Consider the following 12108-nt stretch of genomic DNA (forward strand, 5'->3'; position numbering starts at 1 on the left):
GCTGGAGCATTGTGTCCAGTTCTGGGGGCCACATTTCAAGAAAGATGGGGAGAAATTGGAGAAGGCCCAGAGAAGAGTAACAAGAATGATTAACAGTCTACGAACATGATCTATGAAGGAAGACTGAAAGAATTGGGCTTGTTTAGTTTGGAAAAGAGGAAACTGAGAGGGAACGTGAGAGCAGTTTTCAAGTATCTAAACGGGTGTCACAAGAGGGGGAGGGGGAGAACTGTTCTCCTTAGGCTCTAATAATAGGACAAGAAGCAATGGGCTTAAACTGCAGCGAGGGAGGTTTAGGTTGGACATTAGGAAAAACTTCCTAACTGTCAGGATGGTTAAACACTGGAATAAATTGCCCAGGGAGGTTGTGGAATCTCCATCACTGGAGACATTTAAGAGCAGGTTAGATAGACATCTATTGGGGGTGATCTAGACCATCCCTGGTCCTGCCATGAGGGCAGGGAACTAGACTTGAAAATCCAGTGCTAGTATTCTAAAAGAACCCAACACTCAGGATTTCGGAAACTTTTGGTTTGGCAATACTTTAGGAGTAGACTCAGAATGTAAATGGGCTGGTGCAGTGCAGTCCAACTGGGAAAAAGGCAGCACATGCCCTAAGTCATTTGGAAATAACTGCCATACCCACTCTGCCTTCACTGAGGTAGCTGTCTGTAGTACAGGCAGTCCCCGGGTTACGTACAAGATAGGGACTGTAGGTTTGTTCTTAAGTTGAATCTGTATGTAAGTCGGAACTGGCGTCCAGATTCAGACACTGCTGAAACTGACCGCCAGTTCTGACTTACATACAGAATCAACTTAAGAACCCCAGGCGTCCCCAAGTCAGCTGCTGCTGAAACTGATCAGCAGCTGATTCCAGGAAGCCCGGGGCAGAGCAACTCTGCCTGGGGCTTCCTGTAGTCAGCGCTGGTCAGTTTCAGCAGAAGCTGACTTGGGGACGCCTGGGGCAGAGCAGCTGGGGTGCTACTGGACCAACCCAGCAGCACCCCATCTGCTCTGCCCCAGACGTCCTGATTCAGCCGCTGCTGAAACTGACCAGCAGCGGCTGAATCAGGACCTGGGGCAGAGCAGCTGGGGTGCTGCCGGGTTGGTCCAGTAGTGCCCACGGGCGCTGCAGGACCAATCGGCAGCGCCCCAGCTGCTCTGCCCCAGAGTCCAAAACAAAAGCCTGGTCTACTGGGGGGGGAGGGGGGGAGCACACTAGCTGCGCCCCCCCCCAGCAGACCAGGGACACGGGGAGCAGAGCCGCAGCGGCAGCGGGGTGCCGCGCCTCTGAGGCTTTGCTCTGGGAAAGCCTCAGAGGCAGGGACCCCGCCACGGCTGCGGCTTCAGTCTGGGTGCCTGTGGTCTGCTGGGGACGGTCCCCAGCAGACCACAGGCACCCTGACTGAAGCCGCAGCCGCGGGGGGGTCCCGCGCCTCTGAGGCTTTGCCAGAGCAAAGCCTCAGAGGCGCGGGGAACCGCCGCTGCTGCCGCTTCAGTCAAAGCGGCAGCAGCGGCGGTTCCCCGCGCCTCTGAGGCTTTGCTCTGGCAAAGCCTCAGAGGCGCGGGACCCCCCCCCCCCCGCGGCTGCGGCTTCAGTCCGGGGGCCTGTGGTCTGCTGGGGACCGTCCCCAGCAGACCACAGGCACCGGGTCTCAAGGGGCAGCAGCAGCGGTTCCCGCGCTTCTGAGGCTTTGCTCTGGCAAAGCCTCAGAAGCGCGGGAACCCGCCCGGTGCCCCTGGTCTGCTGGAGACGGTCTCCAGCAGACCAGGGGCACCGGAGCAGCTTACGAACGGGGCTTTCTCGCCCCGACTTCCAGGGCGAGAAAGCTCCGTTCGTAAGTGCGGATCCGACATAAGTCGGGGACTGCCTGTACACAAACACAAGCTATACTGGTCATAACTTAGGACCTAGGCTACAAATTCATAGAATTCTAGGGTTGGAAGAGACCCCAGGAGTCATCGAGTCCAACCCTCTGCCCCAGGCAGGACTAACCCCAATTCAATCATCCCAGCCAGGGCTTTGTCAAGCCGGGACTTAAAATCCTCTAGGGATGGAGATTCCACCTCCTCCCTAGGGAACCCATCCCAGTGCTTCCTCCTCGGGAAATAGTTTTTCTTAATATCCAACCTAGACCTTCCCCACTGCAACTTGAGACCATTGCTCCTTACTCTGCCATCCGTCACCATGAGAACAGCCTCTCTCCATCCTCTTTGGGACCTCCTTTCAGGTAGTGAAGGGCTGCTATCAAATCCCCCCTCACTCTTCTCTTCTGCAGGCTAAATAAGCCCAGTTCCCTCAGCCTCTCCTCGGAGGTCATGTGTTCCAGCCCCCTAATCGTTTTTGTAGCCGTTCACTGGACTTTTTCCGATGTGTCCACGTCCTTTCTGCCATGGGGGCCCCAGAATTGGACGCAATACTTCAGATGTGGCCTTAGCAATGCCGAATAAAGGGGACTAATCACTTCTCTAGATCTGCTGGCAATGCGCCTCCTATTGCTCCCCAACATGCCGTACAAGGGCACACGATTGACTCAGATCCAGCTCGTCTAGTAGTAGACTAGTCGACTACTTGCTAATATCCCTAGCCCACACTTTACGTATGCATCACGTTAGTCCAGAGAAGAGTAACAAGAATGATTTTTTCCAGGAGGAAAAAAAATACATGGATAAAACCAGCAGAATCTGGCAATCCTGTGCATGGGCAACAACAAACAAAACATCTCGTGGGCCACACACAGAACCGCAGCGGGGAACATGCATAGGGTTCCAGATGGTTTAAAAAAAATACCTGACACACTTGATCTCAGCTCGGGCGGGGGTGGATAAGGGGGGAACTAGCCAAGAAGCGAGCAGGGCTGGTCGGAAGGGGGAGAAACAGCTGGCAGGAAGCAGGGCAGGCTGGTAGGGAATCGGGGGGAGGGGAGGAACTGGGTGCCAGGAAGCAGGGCTGGCCGGGAGGGAGTTGGGGGGAGTGGGGCTGGCTGAGGGGGGAAATGCAGGGAGGAACCGGCCAGCAGGGAGTGGGGCTGGCCCAGGCACACGCACAACCTGGGGCGCTGGCCATCCTGCACATGGTCCCAGCAGGGCGCACGGGCGAGTCTGGCCCCGGGGATTCCATCCCGCCCCACCCCCCTCCTCTTTACTACGTAGTTGCGTACTGCCTGCAGTGTGAGCACGTCTACCAGCCAGGCGGTATGCAACTACGTACTGATACTCATGATGATAATAATAAAAACTGAATTAGAAAATACCAGACATTTATATGTCCAGTATTTTCTCAATTTGTTTCCTGGACAGAAAGCTCAAATACCGGACTGTCCGGTTCAAAACCAGACATCTGGCAATCCTACACATGCAGGCCTCGGGCCGCATGTTGCTCACCACTGTCCTAGATTGTAGTTTGATTAGATGACCAAACTACCGAAACGTAACCTGGAAATGTATACGACTAATAGACACAACGTTATTACCAGTTTACAATGTTTCCACCTTTGTGTGCTGCTCCCAAAAGTCCTGTAAACTCTGGCCAGAGTGAAGTGTTAGCTAATCAAACCCAACAAAATCATGGAACTAACGTGATGCAAATGGAACTTCAATCACACTGTTCTTCATGGCAAAACACTGCCCCTTCCACTATGTTTAAGTTGTCTAATTAGATTATAAGCTCTCCAAGGCTGGAACTTGCTCTTTTTCCCTGTCTGAAAGCCATCTGTGACACCACATACTTATTATGGTATCTATGCTGGCCTCGCGTAGACATCTGTGACCCTGACTCTTGTTGAGTTCTCTCAACCCAGTTCATAGTGTGTCAGGAGGGGCAATTTCAGGAAAATTCTAACCTCCACGCTGAGTATACACACAAACTGGGATTGGCATAAGTAAATAGGAGGAAAGGTAAATGAAGAACAAAGCTGACTTAGAATGATAAAGCTGGATAAATAAGCCAGATATCAGAAGGGTTTAACTTTGTCATCTCTCGTTTCTTTTAACAGAATCAGCAGTAATCACCACATTGAATTTTAATTACATCACTGACAGGAAAATAATCAAGATCAACACCGGTCAAACCAAATGTAAGGTATATTTAATAACAACCCACCAGGAAAGCAGGAAAAATCATTCCCTGGAATGTTATTGTGTCTTACAATGGAATTTGTGTGTATCAAGAGTCCCATATATACCTCTCTATGATCATAATTGTTGCTTTAGTCTCATAGATCTTCCTCTGGGGAGTACAATGGATTTCCAAATGTGCCAAGCACCACAAAATCCAGTTGACAGCAATGGGAGGTAAGCCTGTTCGAACTCCTCAAAATTAGATCCCAAAATGTCCCGTGCCTTGACTGTAACCACTAATATTCCATTTTTCTGCATCATCAGAACACGATGAAATCAACAACAATATTCTTTCAAACTGGAAAAAGCATCTGCAATACATGAGCTGTTTAACCAGTTTCACGTATAAACAGGTGTACTGTGAAATGGCCATATTTAAACTGCCCCCGCCGAGTCTGCAATCACCTGAAAACTAATTTCCAGACAGCCGCTTAGGGACAGATGCTCATTTTCCCTTTCAAAGTGGAAAGGTCAAAAGAAGAAATGGCATCGGGATGCAATAGGGAAGCAATTCAGCCGATCTATTTTGGGCATCATGACAAGGCAAACTAATTGAGTGCTATTGTTAGGCACGGGAAAGGAAAAAGGCTCATTTTGGGGTAGTTTTGCTATTGGAATATTAGCAGCAATGATAATAAACTCTCAGCAGTGGCAGAGCGAAGCCAAATTGTAAAATCAGCAATGTCATACAATGCTCAACCCATATAGATTGGACTTTGCAGTCATTTCATTTTGTGCATCTAGAGGGGAAGATTCAATATTAATGTTTAAAGGTGATCCTGCAAAGGAGTTAAAAAAAAAGTTACCCCCCCCCGCCCCCCAGTTTTTTTTATTATACCTCATAAAGAAGAAAAGAGATGGCACTCTCCTATGCAGGCCATCTTTAAGCAGGTAATTAGCTGTACTTTGGATTTCTTTTGGACACGTTTTGTATTAGTTCCTTAGAGGCTATAAAATAAGCCTGTCTCCTCCCCACTTCTCCACTGATGTCAGGAGCCGTCTGGCAGTGTTGCTCCACGCTGAAAATGACAATGTAGCCAGAGGGTGGTTTTATCTCCTTGTTGCTCTTGCTTGAGTTTTTTGGATGGTGCATCCTCTTTATCAGTGTTGTAAGGTAATGAAGCGTGCTCAAAAAATAATGGCATGCATTTCATGTATACCAAGGCCCCTTTGTACATCTCTGTCAGAGTAAAGGGGCACTCAAGAAAGTACAAATATAACCTAATGCCCCCTTCAAAGTCCTATGACATTGCCAGAGGGGTGTCAAGGCACTGAAGTGGACATGAAAAATCAGGCCCAGGGTTTATCACACTAGCTTGGGGTTGGAAATGGCAGCTATTTACACACAACTCTTAAGTAAGTCATCATGCCAAATTGATGGCAATAATTTTATTTCTGAATTGCTCTATGAGTGAATTAGGTTTACATTACACACTGCACATACACCAGTAGAATATAAAGCATTTTCCCCATAACAGCTATCGGGGGAGGGATAGCTCAGTGGCTTGAGCATTGGCCTGCTAAACCCAGGGCTGTGAGTTTAACCCTTGAGGGGGCCATCTCGGGGAAATCTGTCAGGGATGGTACTCGGTCCTGCTGTGAGGGCAGGGGACTGGACTCAATGACCTCTCGAGGTCCCTTCCCTTCAAGGTCATGGGAACCACACAACTTCCTCTGCCACTTTTCACTGCAGAAAAATCAACCTCAGGAGTATGGTCAGATGTTCCTGATGGAGAAACTTGATCGAAGACACATAAATGGAGATGAGAGGAGAAGGAAATTGACAAACAAGGGTTTGGTAAGACAAATCAGCAGCTTTATGACAGCACATACCAGATTGTAACAGAACTCATGGTACACCGATACTATGGATATAATACCCTCAAATTTCCAGGGACCGGAAATACCTCAAATCACCCTGCAGCAGCTTTTCTGGCTGGTTGAAGGGCCCGGGGAGAGGTGAGGTCTCCATGGGGAGGAGGAAATAAAATCAATTCCAAAAACCTACCCTGAAAAGGAACAAGGAACAAGTCTTTAAATGGACAGGAGCAGAGACTGAAACAAAGCCAAGTGATGAAGGAAAAAAAGGTAGACAGCAGTGTTCCCTGTAAGCTGAGTGCTTGGGTGGCTACCTAAGAGAGATTTAGGTGCCCCCCAGCTATTTAGTAGAGTGCACCCACAGCTGTCTACAGCCCATAGTATGCGTTTCTATGCATTTCTATTGGTGCACATCTGCACTTGCCTTGGTGCACATACAATTTCTTCTGCACTTGGGTGAAAAAAAATTAGAGAGAACACTGGTAGACAGAAGGAGGAAGATAAATTAATTGAAAGGAGGAAAAAGGCCAGAAGCACCCAAAACGATAATCAAATTCAGTCCCCTGCACTCACGGCAGGACCAAGTACCATCAAGATCATCCCTTACAGCTGTTTGTCTAACATGCTCTTAAGTTTCTCCAATGATGGAGATTCCACAGCCTCTCTAGGCAATTTATTCCAGTGCTTAACCACCCTGACAGTTAGGAAGTTTTTCCTACTGGACAACCTAAACCTCCCTTGTGTAATTTAAGCCAACTGCTTCTTGTCCTACCAACAGTGAATAATTTTCTCCCTCCTCCTCCTAACAACCTTTTACGTACTTGAAAACTCTTATCATGCCCCATCTCCATCTTTTCTTTTCCAGATTAAACAATCACAATTCTTTCAGTCTTCCCTTGCAGCTCATGTTTTCTAGACTTTAATAATTTTTGTTGCTCTTCTCTGGACTCTCTCTAATTTGTTCACATCTTTCTTGAAATGTGGTGCCCAGAACTAGACACAATACTCCAACTGAGGCCTAATCAGTGCAGAGTAGAACGGAAGAATGACTTCTCGTGTCTTGCTCACGACACTCCTGTTAATGCATCCCAGAATCATGGTTGCTTTTTTTGTTTGTTTGCGCAACAATATCACAGTGAAGACTTATATTTAGCTTGTGGTCCACTATGACCCCTACATCCCTTTCCATACAATATTCCTTCCTCAACAGTCATTTCCCATTTTGTATGTGTGCAACTGATTGTTCCTTCCTAAATGGAGTACTTTGCATTTCTCCTTATTGAATTTCATCCTATTTATCTCAAATCCTCTCTCCACATTGTTTAGATCATTTTGAATTATAATCTTATCCTTTAAACCACTTGAAAGCCCCTTTAGCTTGGTGCCAGCCACAAACTTTATAAGTGTATTTTCTATGCCACTAGCTAAATCATTGATGAAGATATTGAACAGGTCACAAAACTGATCCTTATGGAACCACACTCCTTAAGACCTTCCAACTTGACTGTGAACTTTGGGAATGGTTATCCAATCTGTTATGCACCCACCTTACTGTAGCTCTATCCAGGTTATATTTCCCTAGCTTGTTGATGAGAAGATCATGCAAGACTGAAATCTACATATACCACATCTACTGCTTCCTCCTTATCCATGAGGCTTGTTATTCTGCCAAAGAAAGCTCTCAGGTTGGTTTGACAGGGTTTGTTCTTGATAAGTCCATGCTGATTGTTACTTATCACCTTATCTTCTAGATGTTTGCAAATCATAGAATCATAGAACTGGAAGAGACCTCAGAAGGACATCAAGTCCAGCCCCCTGCTCTAGGCAGGACCAATTCCAACTAAATCAACCTGGCCAGGGCTTTGTCAAGCCGAGACTTAAACACCTCTAGGGATGGAGACTCCACTACTTCCCTAGGTAACCCATCCCAGTGCTTCACCACCCTCCTAGTGAAATAGTTTTTCCTAATATCCAACCTGGATTTCTCCCACCACAACTTGAGGCCATTGCTCCTTGTTCTGCCATCTGTCACTACTGAGAACAGCCTCTCTCCATCCTCTTTGGAACCTCCCTTCAGGAAGTTGAAGGCTGCTATCAAATCCCCCTAATTAACTAAATGGATTAGTTAATTATTTGCTCCATTATCTTTCCTGGTACAAAAGTTAAGTTGACTGATCTACAATTCCCTGGGCTGTTCTTTTCTTTCTTTCTTTTCTTTTATGGCACTATGTGTCCTTTCCCATCTTCTGGAATCTCTCCCATTTTCCATGATACTAGTTAACAGTTCACGTATCTCTTCAGTCAGCTCCTTGAGTATTCTAGGATGCACTTCATCAAGCTCTGATAACTTGAAGACATCTAACTTATGTAAGTAATTTCTAAATTGCCTTTTCCCCTATTTTAGCATCCGAACCTACCCCATTTACACTGACATTCACTATGTTAGGCATACAGTCTAAGGATGAAAAATCCCATTTAGGGTACGTCTACATAATAACATTATTTTGAAATAACATAGTCCGCACCTACAAAGCAGGCAGTTATTTCAAAATAATGTCAAAACACTGTCAAGCCGGAGAACTTCTTACTCTGATGACTCCTGTAACTTTCATTGTACAAGGAGTAAGGGAAGTCAGAGGAAGAGTGCTCTATTTCAAAATAAGTGCTGTGTAGACGATTCAAATTTGGAAATAAGATAGGCAATTGGCGTAGCTCAATTTGTGAAGCTTATTTCGAGTTAAGCCCTGTTGTGTAGACGCAGCCTTCATTACTTAACCAGTTAAACAGGGATTAGCAGGGGGGGTGGGAGGATGGGCATCAAATGATAATTTTGTTCATCCATGACCCAAAACAACAGGTGCATTTCACTCACCTTATCTTTGTGGAACCTCCTACCTGCAATTGGGGGGGGGGGGGAAGAGGGGGAAAGAAGGAATTTGGGACCTCTGCCTTATATAAGGGTAGCAAGGTAGGGGTTTCTGTCCAGCAAGGAGGGACACATCTGCTGGGACTTAGGGCTTCAGCCAGAATGAGGATGAAGTCCTGAGCCTAGCCAGGTGTGCCCTGACTGTTGAACTTTGGAAGGATTTTGGCTTAGAGGGTCGATATTTCTGGTGTGTAAGAACATTCACAAGCATTGAATCAGACACTGTCCTTAGCTACATCAAACTCGGAATGACAACAGGATATGACAATATTTCCCCAGAGTTCCAGAAATGCCTTGGAATCAATGGCTGTCCACATGCCTGATACAGGTTGTTAACGAGGGTAACCTGCCTAAAATAAGGAGGATGTCAAAAATGACCACCCTTACAAAACACAGAAAGGATCCATACAATGGGGCAAGCTACCGACCAAGCTGTCTGCTATCTGTCGCATTCACATTCTGGAGCAGCTTATCTTCCAGTATAGAGACAGCTCTGAGTGTCAATGAAGCTGGCTTCCGGAAGGGTCAAAGCACACACAACCACGTCCTCGCCCTTGTTACAAATATAAGAATGTGTTTCAACAAAACTCGAAGATGGAGCTGTTTTCTTGGACCCAACAGCAGCCTATGACACAGTATGGCTCAATGGTGTTTTGGTAAAACAATCAAGATGTCTCCCTGCATGAGTTGAACATCTACTTGCAAACTTCTACTTCATGATCAGCATTTTTGGGTATATATGGAAGATTAAAACAGTGCATGGAGAAGTCAATTAAATGGCTTACCCCAAAGCTCTATGCTTGCGCCCATTCTGTTCAATCTATATACATACGACTTGCCACCGACTCAGTCAGGCAAGTCTGCTGATGCAGATGACATCTGCTGCAGAGCCCAACTGTGCTCTTTCACTAAATTACAGAACATCCTGAACACTGACCTTGCCAAGATGGCAGCCTCCTATAGCAGTTAGCATCTCCAACCGAGTGTGACTAAGAAAGTTCAAGCATCTTCCACCTTCAGAATGAAAGCATCGTCCTCAACGGAAAATAACAAACGTGAGGTAAAACTGCTCTAGCACAGTGTCACACTGGACCGCTTTTTGACTTGCCAAGACCATCTAGAAAGGACTGCTGCCAAAGTCAGAACAAAAAAACCAATCTCATCGGCATATAAGCCAGTTCAACGTCGTGTGCAGGCGAAAACACTTCATACGTTGGCTCTGGCACTTCGCTATTCCTCTAAGAAATGCTGTGCCCTAGTGTGGTGTCATTCACTTCACACTAAATAAGCTAAGATCAAACTGTAGTCAACCATGAGGATCATCACAGGCACCATGGACCCCACTCCTATCCCTGGCTCCAAATTCTGAGCAACGTAGGCCCCTGCACATTCACTGCAGAGAGTCCACAGAGTGAATGATGGAAAAGCTACATGCCAAACCAGGTCTACCACTGTTCACGGACATTTTCAGACACTGCAGAGCACAACTTACTTTGAGGCATCCATCATGGTCTCAACTGCAGACTGGAATCAGCCAGTAGCAACCTATGGTGCAATGAGCGGTCATGATATGATTTACTTGTTGCTGATCTGACAGTTTGTGATGGCTGGAATTTGACTTGCCATGTCAATTTTGAATGCTACTGAACAGATTCCAAACTAGCCAAGGTATATGTGCAGCGGACCTCTACGTATGGATCCACACAACGACCCACTTTGTCATGGTGGCCTTTGTTGGTCAACATTACTGTCCAGTGTTAACTGACTAGATTTCATAGTGGCCTTAGGGCCCTTCCAATCTGGCTGCGCTGGCAAGCACGGCAAGCGCTACAAGAGAATGGCTATTGATGTAATGTTGTATGGTAGTTAACTGAAAGAAAAGCTTAATACCCCAGTGATATGGAATAGCTCTACATTTCAAAGTAAGTGTATGAGGGTTAGTCACTAATGCAAAAGAAAGACTGTGACTAAAAGGTATGTGAATTGAAGTGAACTAACTGGCACCCAAAATCCTACCATCGTTTGTAGATTATTGGGTAAATTATTGGGTAAAACGAGGCTGCCCCCATAGCCTAACCTGACCTGCTAATTTGTGTGAAAACTGCACTGTCTTGTCTTCCCTGGGATGTTATCTTAAGTTAGTTAACTAGAAGAGTTAAGAACAGATCATTTTAAATTCAGGCTATGTCTAGACTGCAGGCTTCTTTTGGAAGAACCATTTTTCGCAAGAGATCTTCCAAAAAAAAACTTCTTCCGAAAGAGTGTGTCCACACACAAAAGTGCATCGAAAAAGTGATCTGCTTTTTCGAAAGATAGCGTCCACACTGACTGGATACTCTCTTGCATTTAAGTTGTGATTACTATGGATAGAGTGGTCACCAGGGTACCTGTGCTTCTTCCTTTTTCCTCTTCTTTCGAAAGAACTCCCTCTTCCCCGTCCACACACGCCTTTTTCCGAAAGAGCTCATAGAAAGAGGATTACCAATGCCAGAAAAACCCCCTCTGTTCTTTCAATTTATTTTCAGAAGAATGCAACTGCTGTGTGGACATAACTCGGGTTTTGTCGGAAAAACGTCTGGACACAGTTACTGGCCTAAGCACTGGTACTGTGGCTATGGAAGTGTCTATGTTCCTGAACCAATTCCCCGCTATGCCATACCTTCATATGTTCCTACTTCAAGAAGAGTTCCACTCTGTTCAAGATCCAGAAACTCCTGCACAGTCAGAAAGTTATAGTCCACACCAGGCACTTCTCCTTCTCGCGGAGGACGGGTTGTGCCTAAATGGAGAAAACCACAAGTTAGGGCCGCATCAGGAATTAAATGGTACATTGAAATATCTTTGGTGGAAATAAAGTCAAGTGAATTAATTTTCCCATATGAACTATGTAGAAAGCAACTCAGCGCAAATTCTAGAATTTACAGACAAACAAATACTAAATAGGTGCAAAAATTTTAAAAACAACAAATAGTTTCTCAGATGCTGCAGGGCTAACAAAAATGTCGAGGGTATCATGAGCTTTCGTGGGCACAACCTACTTCTTCAGAGGAAGAACTCCATTCATCTGAGGAAATGGGTTGTGCCCAAAAAAGCTCATGATACCTTTGACATTTTTGCTAGTCTCTAAAGTACTGCAGAACTATTATTTTTTCATTTTTTTTTCAGTTACAGACTAACACGACTTACCCTCGGAAACTTTTAAATAGATGAAGTAATTCTGCCTCTCACAGCCATTTATTAACAAT

General features: G+C 45.9%; 1 protein-coding gene across 31 annotated transcripts in view; it reads right to left on the bottom strand.

Moving 5' to 3' along the window:
* The window catches only part of MAGI1 (membrane associated guanylate kinase, WW and PDZ domain containing 1), a 554446-nt gene that overhangs the window by 117012 nt on the left and 425326 nt on the right, over window positions 1-12108 (bottom strand). For all 31 annotated transcript variants that reach the window (XM_075938530.1, XM_075938537.1, XM_075938541.1 and 28 more), the window contains one exon: window positions 11523-11642. In XM_075938530.1, coding sequence (XP_075794645.1) covers window positions 11523-11642 — 120 coding nt within the window. The remainder of the gene's footprint in view (window positions 1-11522; window positions 11643-12108) is intronic.

This window comes from Pelodiscus sinensis, chromosome 11, assembly GCF_049634645.1.
Source record: "Pelodiscus sinensis isolate JC-2024 chromosome 11, ASM4963464v1, whole genome shotgun sequence".
In the NCBI taxonomy this organism is placed as follows: Eukaryota; Metazoa; Chordata; order Testudines; family Trionychidae; genus Pelodiscus; species Pelodiscus sinensis.